The 17,409-nt window shown below is 35.1% G+C and overlaps 2 protein-coding genes across 4 annotated transcripts; one reads left to right on the top strand and one right to left on the bottom strand.

Moving 5' to 3' along the window:
- The first annotated feature begins 272 nt into the window (after positions 1-272).
- On the top strand, positions 273-2,764 carry LOC145942458 (odorant receptor 10a-like). Its single transcript, XM_083049195.1, has 9 exons — positions 273-417; positions 567-686; positions 856-973; positions 1,102-1,366; positions 1,451-1,588; positions 1,705-1,795; positions 1,970-2,106; positions 2,427-2,559; positions 2,635-2,764. Exons 1-9 carry the CDS (start codon positions 274-276, stop codon positions 2,686-2,688), a joined length of 1,200 nt encoding a protein of 399 aa, XP_082905321.1. The 5' UTR covers position 273; the 3' UTR covers positions 2,689-2,764.
- A 101-nt stretch (positions 2,765-2,865) lies between these two features.
- On the bottom strand, positions 2,866-13,502 carry LOC145942446 (uncharacterized). Of its 3 annotated transcripts, none has more exons than XM_083049180.1 (6): positions 13,193-13,502; positions 7,012-7,237; positions 6,657-6,808; positions 4,352-6,533; positions 4,023-4,232; positions 2,866-3,891 (listed from the first exon to the last, which is right to left on the bottom strand). In XM_083049180.1, exons 2-5 carry the CDS (start codon positions 7,223-7,225, stop codon positions 4,057-4,059), a joined length of 2,724 nt encoding a protein of 907 aa, XP_082905306.1. In that variant the 5' UTR covers positions 7,226-7,237; positions 13,193-13,502; the 3' UTR covers positions 2,866-3,891; positions 4,023-4,056. The 3 variants fall into 3 exon arrangements, with proteins under 3 accessions (XP_082905306.1, XP_082905305.1, XP_082905307.1); XM_083049179.1 differs by having other exon boundaries at positions 4,085-4,232; XM_083049181.1 differs by having other exon boundaries at positions 4,085-4,232; positions 6,657-6,730.
- Between the last annotated feature and the right edge of the window lie 3,907 nt (positions 13,503-17,409).

Below are 17,409 nucleotides of genomic sequence, written 5' to 3'. Positions count from 1 at the left end.
CCATTATTCTTGTATCCTCATCAGTTACCGTGTCACGTGGCATGCAATTGTCATTCTGAGAAGACGTGCAAGAAATTGCATTTCAGAAACAACTAGATACTTAATTTTGATGATACATAAGTGACCACGAGCGGACGATATATCTGACATCCCGTAATTTTCCAATTCTTCCGACACCTCTATAATTTTACGATTCTCGGATCCTAGCGAAGATCGATCGACACGCGCGCACGCGGTACTCTTCATTTCTATCGTAACAAGCAGAAGCGAATCATGCTGGTGAATGTTCTTCGAGAGTATAATATTAATAGAATATTTTTGTCGTGCCTAGGTCTTTGGCCATTCCAACGTAAGCTCACGAGACACTTATTGCCAATAATCTGCGTTATACTCGAAATAAGTTACTTACCGTTCGAGGTAATATATATGATAGATACACTTGAATTTCTGGACGTTTAATTTGTCTTCAAAAATTTCTATCATGCTAAATATTATTTTTTGATATATAATATATATGTATATTTTTTTTATATATATTTTCGGATTACAATATAATTTAACCGCAGATAATAACATTGTACATGCATAGACATAGTGGACAAATGATTTTCGAATGTATATATCAAATGGTTGTAACGCTGGCTTTCCTTGTAAAATTATTGAATCAGCTTTGGTATCGCAGTAAGGTAAATTTTGAAACACATCAACAACAATTAATATCAATGTGTTAATTTTATCTTAAATGATTTTAGTTTGATTAAAGTGAAATGTACTTTTCTCTTTTTATATTTATATGTATGTTTAGATATGTATGTTAATATTAAATGTTTTTGCAATGTCTTTTATGATTTATAGTTTCAACGTTTATACGAAACTATGGAAAACCATTGGAATATATTTACAAGTGATTTCGAAGTTCGAATTATGAAAAATTATTCTGGTATATCACAGAAATTTTCAGTATCTTATTCCAGTGAGTGATTATAAAAAAAAAAAAGAAATTATGTATACATATATACATATACCTATATAATGATTGATACATTTTATGTATAAAAATATTATCAAATGAATAATATATAATATTATTAAAATTTGCAGTACTGATTTACGTTATGATGTCAATGTTTATCACAATACCTTCATTAGGACCGATGTTTCTCGATGTTGTGCTGCCTCTTAATGAATCGCGTCCGCGACACCTCGCAATTTATGCTGAATATGGGGTAGATCAGAATAAGTATTTTGTAGCAATATTTTTGTACACCACTATCATGATCACGGTGGGTATGACCATTATGGTGGCTGTCGATACTATGCATATTGCGTGCACCGCGCACGCATGCAGTTTATTCCAAGTTATCGGGTAAGTACGATATAAATGTGCGGGTAGAAAAAAATTCGTCCGACAGATATCCTTCCGCGAATTATCACAAGAATCGCATTATAGTCAAGAAATTGAGAACGTAATATCGAACGTGAACGACGAGACGAGATATCGCGCGAATGCAGAGTATGACTTGTTCGATGAGAAAATGATATATCGAGAATACATTGTGTGTTTGAAGAAACATCAACTCGCTTTAGAGTAAGCATGAGTTCCTCCGTGTTTGATCTTTTGCAAGAACTCGCGAAAGATGATCTAGTAATAAAAGACTGTAATAAAAGAGAATGTTATTAATTAAAGTCATCATTATTTTGTAGGTATGTCGATATATTGAACGACACGCATAAGATTGTGGGAATTAGCTTCTCATTAATCATTGGCGCGGTTTTCAGTCTGATTGGAGTTCGCGTAAGCGTTAAATATCGTAGGACATATTTTTAAATGATCAACTTTCCCATAATCGGCATTGTTATGTATCAAGATTATTACGTAAAAATTTCGTGAAATTATAATTATATTTCAGAGATGGGACGTGGATGTATATATATATATAACACTTTTGATATATAATGTATATTATAGATCGTCTATGTGTTAGACCAACTGGAAGAAATAATTAGATTTTTGTTTATAATCGCGGGAGCACTGCTGCAACTGATAATCGTGTGTTATTCCGGCCAGAAATTAATGGACGAAAGTCAGAATATATTTTATCGAGCGTAATAATTTTTTATATTTTTACATATACATATATTTATGTTTGTATTAAATCATTCCGAAATTCAGCTTATCAAAAATATTTCAAAATTATATGATTTATTCGATCATGTTCTAAAAATTTCTATATGCTTTAAAATTTGTAAATCAATTTTCGCGATTAAAAAAAATTGTAATATTATCCAGATATATGTAAAATATCTAAAATATTAATAATTATAAATTCAACTTTAACTTAAAAAAATCTTTTATAATATTTCCTAGTTTGCATAATTTTGATGAAAATCTTATATGAAATAATTTTAGAAATATCTTTTCACAGATATGCAGCGGAATGGTATAAATTCTCACCAAGATTAAAATCATTGTTAATTATAACTCTTTACAGAAGTGTCGTTCCGTGCAAATTGACAGCAGGTAATTTGTTTCCGTTATCGATGGCAATCTTCGCCACAGTAAGTACGAGAATCTGGAAAAATTATTTTACAAAATATATAGGAAATGACTTATACGTTCCTATTCGATTTAAGGTGGTGAGAACGGGAGTATCTTATTTCACGGCATTCTTATCGTTCAAAGATTAATTAATTCTGAAATATAAAAACGTTTAGAAACTCCTTCATCGATACGTCTTCAATTCGAGCACCAATAAACTATAGATAAAAATTCAAAAATTTGCATATATTGTACGATGGACAAAATTATATTTGTTTTGAGGATTGTTAAAAGGAAGCATGTAAGATATATTTTTATATTTAACAACATCACATTTATTCTTAAATACACAGTTTGTAATAATATCAGAGCCGATACGACTATAATCGATATCACAGCATTTTGCAGGTAGACATTCATAATGTCAGTCTCTTAACAAATAACTTAATAAGGATTATTCATTATTGTAGTAACAATACGCGATCGATGACTTATGCGTTTTCGGACAAAACTAGTTTTTTTTTTTTTTTTTTTTAGTTTTTGCGTAGTTCGATTTACACAATAATACGTTTTTAAGTAAAAACATATGTCAAATCCCCCACGATGCTGTTAAGTCAAACCATATTCCAAATTGTTAGCATACTATATCTAACAGGACATGGTTATAAAGCTGTGTAATATCATTATTGCGCTAACTATTCTATTTCTTTAATTAACATCTCTAACGTTAAAGTATAACGTTTATGTATAAATAGACGTGTGTTTCTGAAATGCAAATATTTCAATAGCAATACATAATTTAATTTTCTCTAATTTCCTCCTTTTTCTGAAACAGAATAAATTAATTAAATATGCAACATACATATATATAAATGCAAATAAATGCTGACTATTGTCATCTCTGAGATTTTGTTTAGAGATTTCAATGAGATTAAATATTCTTATTTGTAAAAAAAAATTTTCTGTTAGAAAAAGAAGAATTCGATTACGAATATTAGTGAAAATAATTAATTGCTATCACAATTATGGTTCGATTACGGTGCATACATATATATGTATATATTTTTGCGTATAAAATATTATTGGAAATATATTAAGATGTTAATCTAGATGTATGTCAAATCTTTCGAACGCACAATATCAATAATTTAATTTTTTTGAAATATAAATTATTAATTTAATAGAGAGAGATCCTAAGGAAAATCATATTTGAAAAAAAAATTTCTCGAAATAATTATATATCTACAATAATGAGATTAATTCGATAACGATGATAATGGCAATATTTTCATTCGTCGGCGGACTTCGTTAATTTGTTGAGGCAATCGTACGATTTTGATTGCGTAACATATCTGCAACACAGAAAAAAATCTTTGTTAAATGTCATATAATTATAATTATTAATTAACAGCGCTGAAAGCAAGAAGCAAATAAAGTTTGCCCAGTGGGACACGGTTGTTAATAGAGCGAAGCAAAAACTAACCGGCGCGTATTAATAATTAAATATCGCATTAACTCTAAACTGCATGGTTTATGTGAGACAACCGTTTATGCGCCGGGTCTCTTCGGGCGACGTGAAGTATCAAATTCCCGGCTTTGGCATTCTTGAACATCTGCAACGCCTTGGCATGTGTCAGGCCGTCTAACGAGGAGCCGTTAATAGCTAGAATTTCGTCCCCCGCTCTCAGAGTACCTTTAACAATATTACGAGCAAACCAATATAGAAATTGTTTTCTCCACGTTATATTACATCATTATATCTTTCCATTTTTATTCTCACATTAATATCTTGATAGAAGAAATACGATATACCTTCCTCCGCAGCTTGTCCATCGGGCATAATATCTTTCACAAAGATACCCATGCGCCCTTTATTGCTGTCCACACCGCCGACGATGGAGAAGCCCAATTTTTTGGGCGCACCCTTCGCTAATATGATCGTCAGGAGATCCATGGCTAAACTGGAGCCTCGTTGAACGGCGGGAGTTTCGGCGCTTCGTTTCCTCACGATCTGGAACTTCTTCATCCCTGTTATTTTCCGGCCAGTCGTGATAGTCGTGTCATCAAGAGATGCCCTTGCATCGGAAGTGCGATTCGTCGGAGACGATGCACGGGAAGCCGACTGAAATTCGGCTCTTTGGCTCTTTGAGATCCACGAGTCAGGATCGCTTCGTGTACGCGTCAAGACGTCGCCCCAGGTATCGCCGATTTTCATCGGCTCTCTCGCTACCTGGAGCTCGACGGTGCCGACGCAGCTTCGCAAGGCGTTTCGCGCCTCCGCCATCGACATACCTCGTATCCTACGTCCGCAGACTCGGACGATCTCGTCGCCGATACGAAACTGCTTCGACCTAGCCGCCTCGCCGTTTGGATCCATCTTGGCGATCACGTAAAACGGTCTGGCCGCCTCGCGTCGCTCCATCGATATACCAAGACCCACCGTATGGTTCACCGTGAGTTTCATCGTTTTCAATTCCCGTCGTGCTAGAGTTTTATTGACAGTCTTGGAAACTGTGGGAAGCGCGAACTCGTTCAACGTCAACACTCTCTTCGCCACGTTCCTCGTCACGTCCGTTGTATCGAGTCCTAGACTGGAACGTGATCTCTTCGGGCTGTAATATTGCAGCGGATTAGTCATTTTAGATAAAGAACAGATTTTGTTAGCCGGTGGACTGTCGTTACACGGAGGCGCAGCGTGATCTAAAAGATGTAACACGCTCGGACTGGAGCACTTGCGATTTTTATATTTCTTCTCCTTCAGTAAATTCGGAAATTTAACCATTTGAGGTACATGGTTTGCTGCAACAGGTTTTCTCTCGTCAAGATCGACTTTCGTTTTGGCATCATCAATGCCATGCATATCAGCATCGTCAGAAGCATCGTCATATTGTGTCAGAGTAATGTCGGGATCATTACTCTCCGTCATTTGAAGTTTCGTCGAATCATCAAGCAGAGCGGAAGACGCTGCTATCATTAGATCCTTGTGACATTGCGGAAAGAGATCCGCTTCCCTCTTAGAATAAGTTCTCGTTAAGTCTGGTTGATATTCAAAAAAATCGGCGAAAGTGTCATCGTCGCAGCTATCCGTATCGTCATCCGACATTAACATGGTGGTTTGAGTTACAATCGATTCGTTGAAAGAAGTGTTGCTTGTCGCGGCATCGACAGCGGCGTCGACTTTTTCGACCGTCGAAGCGTACGTTTTCGATGAATCTGGCTTGATCGCTGCGTCTTTCTTCCGCGAGGCAAGGAACGATAGCGACAAGCCGCGATAATCGTCAGATGTTATCGAGGAACTGCGCGGTTTCAGCAACGAAGGTACCGCCAATTTTTCGCTGTCCGGCGAATCCGCGCCGGCCCGCGTACTATCTGAATCGTAGCCACTTTCGTCGCAACCTATGCGCAGATTGCTCAGTAGATCTTCCAAACCGGTCAGCGCGACTGAGGAGGATTCATGACAAACGTTTTCCTTAATTTTGTTGGCGTTACCGGAAGTAGGAGATCGATGATCAGGCATTCGCGTCGAGACGTTCTTCGTCCTTTCCGTAGACGAGCAATCGGAACTGGAGATTCGCTTCGAATTCGTTCCACCGTTCTCCAGTGTTTCTTTCACGAACGTGTCGCCCCGTCGCGTCTTCAGGATCTCTTGATTCTTAAGTATGTAATCTAAGACTCGTCGCTGCTCTTGAAGATCCTGAATGCTACGACTAAGTTGTAATTTCTTTTGACGAAGGAACATTTCTCGATCGATTCCAGCGAATTCACGATCGTCCATATTCTCGGAGCAGATACCTCGAAGAGGAATTTTCCTGATCGCTCCTTCGCTCAGCGTCTTCTCCATCGGGCAGTGTCTGATATCGATGACGTCCTCCTCCTGTATCGCGTTTCTCGCAGAATTTTTGGGGTTGAAAGAATGATCGCCGCCGGTCCTAAAGAAATTTTTCAACGATTCCACCCTGGGAATTCTCTTTGGTCTCAGGAACTCGCTATTACCCTAAAAGTGTCGATTACTCAGAACGATTACATCTTTCGCGGAATGAGAGACTTTATTCGATCAACATCTTAGCTGAAACAATTTTGCCGCGCATATAACACGTAAGGTATTATTATATATTACGTTTTCTTTCTCGTTCGAAGTTTCGTCGTAGCTGCTTTTCCGATGTGGACTCCATCGTCGTCGTCGTCGAGATACTGAAAGTAATTCGGAACTATCTGACCTCTTCATTTGATCCCATCTCCGACCCATCTTTCGCCCCCAAGTTGAAATTCCTTTTACGCAAAGGTGCAAGATTCGATTTTAAATTGTCAATCAAGATTAATTTAATTAATTCATTTCTTTATTATTACCGTTTAATTAATTTCTTTATTATTACGGTTTATTATATGTACAATAAAGTGATATAGATACGAATGTTGTAAAGTGCGCATTTACTAATATTATAAATATTACAAATAACTTGTTACATTCCTACCTTTACGAGTCAGAATAGAGGAATCCACCGATTCCTTTTGCGCGTCGACATCTTTAATTGGAAGAATATCTTCTAATTTTTCGTCTGTCTTTGATTTTTTTTCCGATCTCTCAGACGCATTACTTTCAATAGTAGGTGCAATATCTTGAGAGATAGATACAGCCGAAACAAGCTGCGGGCTCGTATCGGCTGTATAACGTTTGAAAAGACGCATTGTTCGAGTATGCTGCAAGTAAAATTATTTAATCTGATGTTAACATAAATCATAGAGTAAAATCAGGAAATGTATTCAAGCGAACAGGTAAAAGTGTAAATAGCGAATTATATAATTAACATATTTTCAGCGCAATCGTAGAATTTCTCCGTTCTTTTTTCTTTCTTTTCCTTTAGTATATAATTTATTAATTCAGTGTAAATACTTGTAATGCTGAAAATTACATATTGAGTAAGAGACGTTTTTTAAATTTAAAAATCCTACGATATTAGTTACGGTAAATTCTATGGAACACCCTGTGCGTATGAGAGATGAGAGTAAGAAAAGCAAAAAAAGAAGAGAGAAACGTGAAAGGGAGACTTTGCGAGACAGCCTCGGACTTCCTTGAAAGGTTTGTCGTCGGATGACGTCAGCCCTCGTCCACGAAACGGTCACCATCGTGTATGTACATCTGTCGCACGCCCGTATGTCTGTTTCACGTTTTTGAATAAAAAAGAAAAAATGGACCACGAAAGGAACATCGCAGGTAAGTAATCGTACAATGAACCCGCCTATACACACGTTCTCTTCCCTCTATTTTTTTTTATTTTTACGCATCGCAATTCTTCTCTCTCACGTGATTTTTTTTATCAAATGTTACGTTATCTTTCACATCCTTGTTCTACTCAACGAATAACAATTGTATTTATATATTTTAAAATATTATTTTAAATGATATAATATTAATAACACACATATAAAAAAATAGATTAAAATATTGACAATAACAATATTCAACAATTTAAAAAAATGTATAAGGACAAATTCTAGCTAAACAGAGAGAATTATTAATTATTATACGTGCTACTCGTCTAAGAGAAAATACATCTGCGTAAATTGGAACTTAAACTGTGATATAGTAAAAATTCATGCGACTTTCCTATTCTTCTTCTACCAACTATTATATGTATATTCCTCTTCTATTTCTCCTTGAAATAATTATCCTTTTGTATTTAGTGGAATCGTGTTCACGCCCAATTCTTTAAAACCTGGAAATGGGAATTTTGGTACACCCATGCAGAGCATGGGGAACGTGCAATATGTAATATATGTGATGTACAGTACATACTCGTCACAGATTATTCGTCTGTAAAGAGAATTTAAAAAGTAAACATCTGAATATGTAGGAAAATGTTATATCAGAGAAAAGAGATACGTGACAATCTCATTTTGTTGTAGTAAATGATAATAACACCGTGAAATGTAAAATGTGCAATAATCTTATAGCATATTTCTATGGAATTTTCTGACAAAATAATAAATTTAGAAAATGTACATGAAATAAATGAGGCTAAAGAAAACTGTATTATAAATTGATTATTATGTATTATATATATATATATATATATATATATATATATATATATATATGCGAAAAGGTTGAAGACACGAAGAAAATGTTTCAAATGTGATAAAACATTCGAACAATATGATTCTTCAATGTTAATTAAACATCTGAATGACAAACACAATATTAATGCACCAAAATAGCGAAGAACAAATAAAATAAAACACGATAAATATTATTATTTATCTTTCTTGAATTAATTCAAAAAAGAAAAAAACAATAATATTCACCTTTTTTTTATTTTATTTGTTGTTCGATATTTTGATGCATTAATATTGTGTTTGTCATTCAGATGTTTAATTAACGTTGAAGAATCATATTGTTCGAATGTTTTCTCACATTTGAAACATTTTCTTCGTGTCACTCCAACCTTCTCGCATATAATACATAATAATCAAATTATGATACATTTTTTCTTTAGCCTTATTAATATTATGTATATTTTCTAAATTTATTATTTTGTCAGAAAATTCTATAAAAATATGCTATAAGAGTATTATTGCATATTTTACATTTTACGGTGTTATTATCATTTACTACAACAAAATGAGATTGTCAAGTATCTCTTCTCTCTGATATAACATTTTCCTACATATTCAGATGCTTATTTTTTAAATGACTCTTTACGGACGAATAATCTATAATAAGTATGGATTGCACCTCTCATATATTACATATTGCACGTTCCGTGCCCTGCGGGGTATAAAAATCCCATTTCCAGCTTTTGTAGAACTGAGCGTGTAACATAATTCCACTAAATACAAAAGAACAATTATTTCATGGAGAAATAAAAAGAGAATATATGATAGTTGATAGAAGAAGGAGAAGATCGCGGAAAGACATATAAATTTTTATTAAAATAAGAAAAAATACATCTGCATAAACTGGGACTTAAACTGAGAGACATTGAGTATATCTAGAAGAGAACAAGGTAACGGTTCATATCTTCGATGCAATCTAAGCGATTGCAAATTCGAGTGGAGAAAGCAGAGATCTAGCTGGCTTTTCGATTATAATGACAGGGTCGAGTAAACTTCTTAGACATACTAACAAAATTAATATTTCTTTAACTGTGTTTGATTGTAGACATATCCGGGTGAATTTTTGTTATTAAATTGCACAAAGGCATAAGCACAATTATTTTTACTTTTTCCTCTTAAATGAACATTTTTAAAGACATTTTTGTGAAACAATTCTGCCATTCTAGTGATTAAATGATCTGCGTAATTAAAAAAAAAACTGCACACAAAGCTAAAGGATATAAAAAAATTAAGCATCTCAATTCTTATTTCTTATAACGGAATATCTTGAAAGTCATTACAATTATCTTAAATTTTAATCTTCATACATTTTATCGAGCGTAATTACTTCGAAGAATATATTTTTAAACAATAAAAACGAATTAAAGTCAATTAGCGATTTCGAATAATAAACTAATTTGTTGTTTACGATATTTCGTTTGTTTTCTAGTGCGACAAAAGCAAGTACTTTGTGCATTTAATTTTACAAAAAAGAAAGTAAATGTTAAATATTTTTAAAGCGCGCGTTGTGTTTGTGTTTGGCACAAGAAAAAAAAATATATTAGATTGCCACGATTAGGCACGCGAGGAATATCCTTTATAGATAATACGTAATCGCACTAATATTTACCAAGGTTGATATTTCTAAGGTCATTAACAATGTGAATCATATTTTTTTCATAAGATGTAAGTTAATACACTTGAATAACATTAACTCTTTCCTTGCGGCAATTATTTGCAATTAAGAAGCGGTGATATTTTAAACGTGTACGAATATATATGAAATATGTATATATGGAATAATATCGCATTGCATATTAACATTATGTGCATTACGTATTACACATTGCACATAATGTATTGCATATCGTGCTTTTGAACAATTCGTTCAGACGATAAATATTCACCAAATCGATACGAGTATCGCATCATGAATAAAGTAACATGCATTGCAATGTGATAACATATTTCAACTGCGATAAGATCTGGAAATATTTCGCAATAACTACACGGTCCGCAGGGAATTTTATTGTCGTAAGTCATGCGCAACTCATTTTGTTCAATCATGTTGGCAGTTAATATTATAAACAACGTGATTAACTGGCAGATACACACTATGTATGCACTATGTATGCACTATGTACCGCGAACTCACCTATTTCAAGATAACGGTATAAGATCATAAGCAATGCGCGAGATGCGTTACTGTTATATGCAGTACGCGCGCTTTATTCTGTGACATTAAATACACCCCTTTTAACACTTTGACGGACATTCTCTCGAGAGAATAGTAAATGTAATGTTAGTAAAAATATTTATAATAATTGTATAAATATTTTTAAGAATTTTTATATTATAATTCTTGAGCACGATCGACCAATCAGCGAATATTTACAAATTGCATGCGTAATATATCATTTATAAAATAGAAGATATTATTTTATAAAATTTTATTCTCAGAAGAAAATGCATAATAGAGTCTCTCTAAATGAATTTTCTACCTTTCGTATTAAAACACAAAAACTCACAGGTGCACACATTTTTACCCTCCATAGGGCACTCATGATTACGTGCACTTATATCAACCTCATCATTTTTATGTCTCACGAGGGGAAGTTAAATTTTGCACGAACTGTCCTTTGCTTATAATTTAAATAAAACTAAAAAAAAAGATATATAAAATGCATTCATTATAAAGATATATGATTGAACTATAAATAGATCTGCTTTTATTAATAATATAATTCAAGAAAATTTAGGCTCCTTATGTCAATTAACTCGCGACTTTTTTATCAAATTCACGATATCTTTGAAAAATGATCTGTCTGCGTTATTCGTGAATATGTATATCGAACTGTATGTCGTTCGAGGACACGCAACCGGGCCGATAGTTTTACTTTCTATGGGATGCTGTTCGGTAAAGAATAAAAAAATATGGAAAAGATATATGCTAGGAATTAAGGAGGAGAGTAAAGAAATATCCGTCGTGCGAGCGATCGAGATATTTACCGTATTTCACGTTGATACGCGACAATGATTTAATTCCTTCGATCGAATCGTCGAAAAAATCGCGGCTTATATTTTTCAGAATCGAAAATTTCGAGTCGAATCATCGAGGTCTCGAATTTTGGGGCTAAATTCATATGATTGTGTAGACTATAACGTGTATAACATGCGCGCGCCAGCGGTCACGTTATTACCTGAAACTATAGGTCTAATCGATGAAATGATGAGGGTAGCTGCTGTCCCTCGTTCGCAAGGACAATGGACATCTGCTTTCTGGCACGTATAGCCGAAAGGCAATGGCAGGTTCCTATGGCAAAGAGTCAGGTGTGTCTAGCAGTGAAAGGGCGCGAGGGCTAACGTGAACCTTGTAAAGAGCATATCGGTATCTTTCTCTTTTTTTATATTTATTTATATTTGCATATAACTGACTTTAAATTAAATATTATTCAAGCAATTTATATAACTTTTAAGCTACGATCGCTCAAATTGTTCAATTTAAAAATTCTGGTTTGAAAAAAATGTTTATTTTTATAATATATATTATTATTGAAGTTTCTCTTGTTGTTGAAGCAAAAAAAATTTTCTAGCGAAGGATATTGGTTTGGTCATTAATGTTTCATTGGTAGCCTCGAATTGAACGAAAAATGAGAGAAGAGACTGTGTCGTAACCCAAGTTCCAAATTAGGACTTGGGTTCTGACTCCGCTATGTTAACAGTTTCAGTTCACTGTTCCCCGACAAATTCTGTGCGAAACTTCAACATACATACATGAAAGTACGAAAAGAAATATAAAATTATTTTACTCCTGTGCAAAAATTATAAAATGAAAACTTTTAACTTTAAGAGAAAATGCATCTCATTTTAATGTGTGATTATAATAATTAATTTAATGTTATTTTAATTAATTTAACGTTGATAGTGATAGTAGAATTTAATTTAACTTTATAGTTGAGCTGTGTGACATCTTTGTTTACGGTCAAAGATGAATAATTATTAATAATTAATTCTATTATTGTTTCTGGAAATCTGATTAAAAGTCAATAATTTCTATGGAATATATGATTTTACGTATATTGTTCGAGGTAATACGTTAGAGTTAAATTTCACATTGGCTGCGTATTCGATGTTTGTTTACATCAATGCCCTCAGAAATATGTGTTAATATCCAATAACAATTAAGTACGACTGAAAGCAGTGAAAGGTGTTGAGCAGAGGACGAAGCCTTCGATATTATATAGTTCTATTTTGTTCTCAGAAATATGTGTTGATATCCAGTAACAATTAAGTACGACTGAAAGCAGTGAAAGGTGATGAGTGATGAGCAGAGGACGAAGCATTCGACATTATATAGTTTTATTTAGTAAGCAATTACTTTTTCTAATTACGCTCTAACTATGTAAAAAAAACGAAATAGGCTTTTCATATTATAAATTTAAATGACCTATCTATTTAAATTTATCGCGAAACGCAACATCAGCGTATGCAATTATTAATGGCAAACGGGGAATGGAGGAATAAGATATGGTAAGCACGGCACCATGACCGAAGACTTACCTTCGATTAAAGAAGGTTATTGCTCGTCGACAGCGCGAACATAGTCTTGCGGTTGAAACGATACATCATCGGTGCGATTCCGATCTAAATTCTCGGCTCTATACCACGCGTCCGTGAATGCGGAAACGCACTGATAAATAAAACGGTCGACGGCACAACTATACGTTGCCGTCCGTATCGCACGGCTCCGTTTCGGAGCAAACCCGAGGCGAGGAACGACGGTACCGATATATATGTATGTATCCTGTATCTGCCACCGATCGACGAGAGGGAAGAAGCCTCGCTCTTGCTCGACCTGTTCACCGGCAAGACTCGCTCCAAACTGCCGGCATCACATCATCGCAGTCGTACCGATTACGCGTGGCGCTACCTGCACAGGAACACAATCCTTTTGCCCCTTCTTCTACTTTCTATATTTGCCCCTATGTTTTTTTCTCTTAACAATTATATTGATAATATTTCTGTTGTGTGTGTGTATGTCTGTCCCTCTCTCTCTCCTATGCGCAATAACATGCCAACAATAGTATATATTGTTACTCTTTTCCTACTTCTCCATAATCTCCGTTAACTTATAGCCTGTGTCGATGAAATCTTGTTTTCAACTCTATACACGCATATTCTTTTGTAATAAAAATAAAAATAATTAAGGAAAGAAAAAGGAAGAGACAAAAGATTTTGCTTTCGAAAATTTTTACAAAGCACAATGAGAAGTATCATTAAAAATTATGTTAGAAAATATATATATATCAATTGCGCGTGTGGACGCAATAAAAAGCGCGTTGAATGTTATTTTTCAATAAAATTATTCGTTCAACTTGAGCGCAAAGAAGTCGGACAAGTGTGAGAAGAAGAGATGCGGGGAGAAACAGGTTCTAGATTCATTCACATCTCTCGCCGAGGCCTTGAGTCGAGCAAAAAGCGATTCCTACAGCATAGACTCACCTTGTAATTCAACATGGCTACTAGCGAGAACAAGTACAGAAGGGTGCTTGATATAGTCTAGAGATAGACGAAAGATGAGAGAACAAACCTGTATATCTGCGAATCAAACCCTCTGTATATTATTATTCGGAGGCACTAATCTAAAACGTGAGGCTGCGTGGGTAACCCATGAAACATCGGCGTGTTAAAGGAACACTTTGACGTGGCCTACGCCTTTCTCACTGATCTCACATGTGATCAAAGCGGGCGATAAATTAATATCAGAAGCACAGATAGACATAACACCGTGTATTTTAATGGCAGACGCGATATATGGAGCGTTGATTTATGATACACGGCCAAAAAAGTACCGATCTCTTACGACATAATAAAATAGCTTGGCGATTTCATAAAAGTGTGAAAATCGAGAGTCTTCGACTGAGTTTCCTCACCGGAAAAGCGTATGCGTATAATCGGATCCTACGAGCGATACTCCCGAGTGCAATTAACAATAGTCCAGACTCTAGATCGTGCAGATCGTGGGTTACCTTCTTGAATAAATTCAAATCGATTGCAAATAAAAAAAAAATGTCCACGCCGACGTCGCGTCGACCCGACTTATTTAGCAATCGGCGAACCATAGGCAGTGTAAAACCAGTATCTATAAAAGCAGCCGTTCCTCCTCGCCGTAATATCCAGCCGCAATCATTACGTCCTGCTGTTACGCGCGTTTGTTGTTCTCATCGACTCAATCACAAAGCTAATTAAATGTACCGTCACGCCGTGCAATTAAGGAAATAGTTAAAACGAACAACAACCTTCGCGAAACGATCGGGAGAAATCCGTAATAGCTCTATAATTAACTTAAATGAGAAAGTATTTTAATGCTCGCGTTGTATCTTATTAGTATAAATTTGAAAAAATATGTATACTATTTATATATAAAGTTTATATTCAAATTAACACTATTCGTCCATTCTTTAACTATTTACAGCTTTTGACAATTATCCTATTATCGATGCTTTTTACTTGCATATCATTTATTAATTATATATGATTAATTTAATTTTTTAATTTTTAAATTTCAACTTAAAAAATTTATTATTTTTTTAATTTAAAAAATATTTATAAATCAAATATGTCTCATATACGTGTTAAGGCTGTAATCAGAATTTTCACACGTGGTATTTATACTCGTACACTTCGCTCGTTTATTTGAATCGCTTGAAAGGGACCGCGTTTCAAACTTGAGAATGAAACGATATGCACTACCGTACAAATCGATTACGGGTCGTTTCATCAATGCTTGCTGCGAGTGCTCGACCAAACGATTACTTCGAGGAATAACTGTAACGGACTTTTGTTAACCCTTGACTGTGGGCCGTCCCCAACGAACTTCCATTCGCTCTCGACGATGCCCACGATGGTAGTCATTTCACGGATCAGTGACTTCTCCAATTGTTCAACCGATGACGATCTCCCGATCCCGTCCAATGTAAATAATCGATTAACCATCTGATATTCGCTAGACAAGTTCCGCTTTATTCGAAACAGTTATACAAATGTGTTAGCGAAACGTTTTTGCGTAGAGTCATACAGGTAGAAGTAGACCTTAATTTAATTGTGACTAATAATCTTCGCATGCGCGCAAAGATAAATAAAATTTTCATTTTTGTCCTTGTCTTATTTTATATCTCGTATATTTCATCGATCTAACGTTTCGGTCTAAATGTCTCGAAGCAAATTAGACTTTTTTTAGAGGCAGGAAGTCGATGCACACGTATGACGCGAGCTCGAGTTAATTGGCAACTTTATTTGATGGCACGCCTCACGTGCCTTCGAGGGGTGCCTTCAAGCACCCTCGCAGTCTTACAGGAAAATAGATTCACGCACCGTGAAAAATTCATGTTCTTGACGGGGGAGAAAAGCATGCACATATAGTAGCGTATTGTTGGCGCAATATCGTGCAGCGCGTCCCAACCCCTTTACGCAAAGTAAACACGGAGAATGGACGGAAAGTTATGAAAAAAATTAAATTGTATAGAGCGCGAAACTCTTGACGGCTTACGGCGCATGACATTTTGATACACCAACCGACGGATGTTAGCAGTCTGGTATACGCATACGGATGTCTATGCGCCGATCTCTCGCTCTAATGATTCCACCTGGGTTCGGATACACCTATCCGTGGGTGGTCCGTCATGCGCTTAAGAAGCCAGGTGTAGATTGAAAGAAGAAAGGAACCGAGTTTACCCTCCTCGGTGGGACAATATCGTCCGCAACATTCTTCCTTTCTTAAATTAGTTTCGACATTTATAATTTTCTTTATATGAAATTAATAATCTATTTTTTTTTCAGGCACAAGAAAATTATAAAGACATTTCTCAAAATTTAGTTTCTGAAGCTGTAAAAATATTTTCTCTATGCGATCGAAATTAATAATCTATATTTTAAGCATACAAGAAAATTAAAAACGTCTTTTAAAATATAGTTTTCTGAAAGCTGTCAAAATATTTTCTCTATGCGATAGAAATTAATAATCTATTTTCTGTCAGGCATAAAAAAATTTTTAATGTCTCTCAAAATTTATTGTAATTTTCTCGAAGCCGTAAAAATATTTTCTCTATGCGTTTGAAATTAATAATCTCTATTTTTTCAACCACAAGAAGATTAGAAATATTTCTCTGCAGTTTTCGAAGCTGTAAGAATATTTTCAAAAAATTAAAACGGAATCGAATTGATTGGCGAATACTGGCGGGCAAGAGTGGGCAGAAATGGCAGGAACAATCCTCTGCATTCGCAGTAAATTTGATTGTTTGGAGGCAGGACGGCCCACGCTGTCCGGTCCGTGAGTTCGCCACGGGGAAACGTTGCATTCTTATCGTTCGAGAAACTAGCATAGAATATCTATAGGTATATGCCGTCATGTGTATGTGTACCGGCTAGTTGTCTCTTCTAACAATAGAATAACGATGGAAGGCGTCGCTTGCGGGCAAGTCCGCCTAGTACAGTTTCTCAGGTACATACCTATCGACGCGTTACGGCGGTAAAATATTGCGCTTACAGGGACCTCGTGCGAAATGCTCTCTCGTAAGATATCACTTCCGGGATATCTTCGATATAACGTTTCTAAGATCGATCCGTAAACGCGCTCTTCGATGTTACAACGTTCTAATAAGTTGTATAAAACAATAAATGTGAGGTATTTTTAATCAATTTTGCATCAATATCTTCTCTCTCTTTCTACACAAAATGTATGCTAGATTTTATTTTTTGCATTAGAGAACTACCTTTAT

This window comes from Prenolepis imparis, unplaced genomic scaffold, assembly GCF_030444845.1.
Source record: "Prenolepis imparis isolate NDT839.2.m4 unplaced genomic scaffold, iyPreImpa1.0 SCAF_11, whole genome shotgun sequence".
In the NCBI taxonomy this organism is placed as follows: Eukaryota; Metazoa; Arthropoda; class Insecta; order Hymenoptera; family Formicidae; genus Prenolepis; species Prenolepis imparis.
Note: the sequence above shows the minus strand (reverse complement) of the source record. Positions and strands in the feature narration are given on the sequence as shown.

What these genes read in the sequence shown, in the direction of transcription:
- LOC145942458 (XM_083049195.1), top strand. Translation starts at nt 274, where the DNA reads ATGCTGGTGAATGTTCTTCGAGAGTATAATATTAATAGAATATTTTTG. An exon ending in AGCTTTGGTATCGCAGTAAG is followed by an intron (nt 687 to 855) that starts GTAAATTTTGAA and finishes TATGATTTATAG; the next exon opens with TTTCAACGTTTATACGAAAC. An exon ending in CAGAATATATTTTATCGAGC is followed by an intron (nt 2,107 to 2,426) that starts GTAATAATTTTT and finishes ATCTTTTCACAG; the next exon opens with ATATGCAGCGGAATGGTATA.
- LOC145942446 (XM_083049179.1), bottom strand. Translation starts at nt 7,225, where the DNA reads ATGCGTCTTTTCAAACGTTATACAGCCGATACGAGCCCGCAGCTTGTT. An exon ending in CTTCGAACGAGAAAGAAAAC is followed by an intron (nt 6,534 to 6,656) that starts GTAATATATAAT and finishes CGACACTTTTAG; the next exon opens with GGTAATAGCGAGTTCCTGAG. An exon ending in TGGACAAGCTGCGGAGGAAG is followed by an intron (nt 4,233 to 4,351) that starts GTATATCGTATT and finishes ATATTGTTAAAG; the next exon opens with GTACTCTGAGAGCGGGGGAC.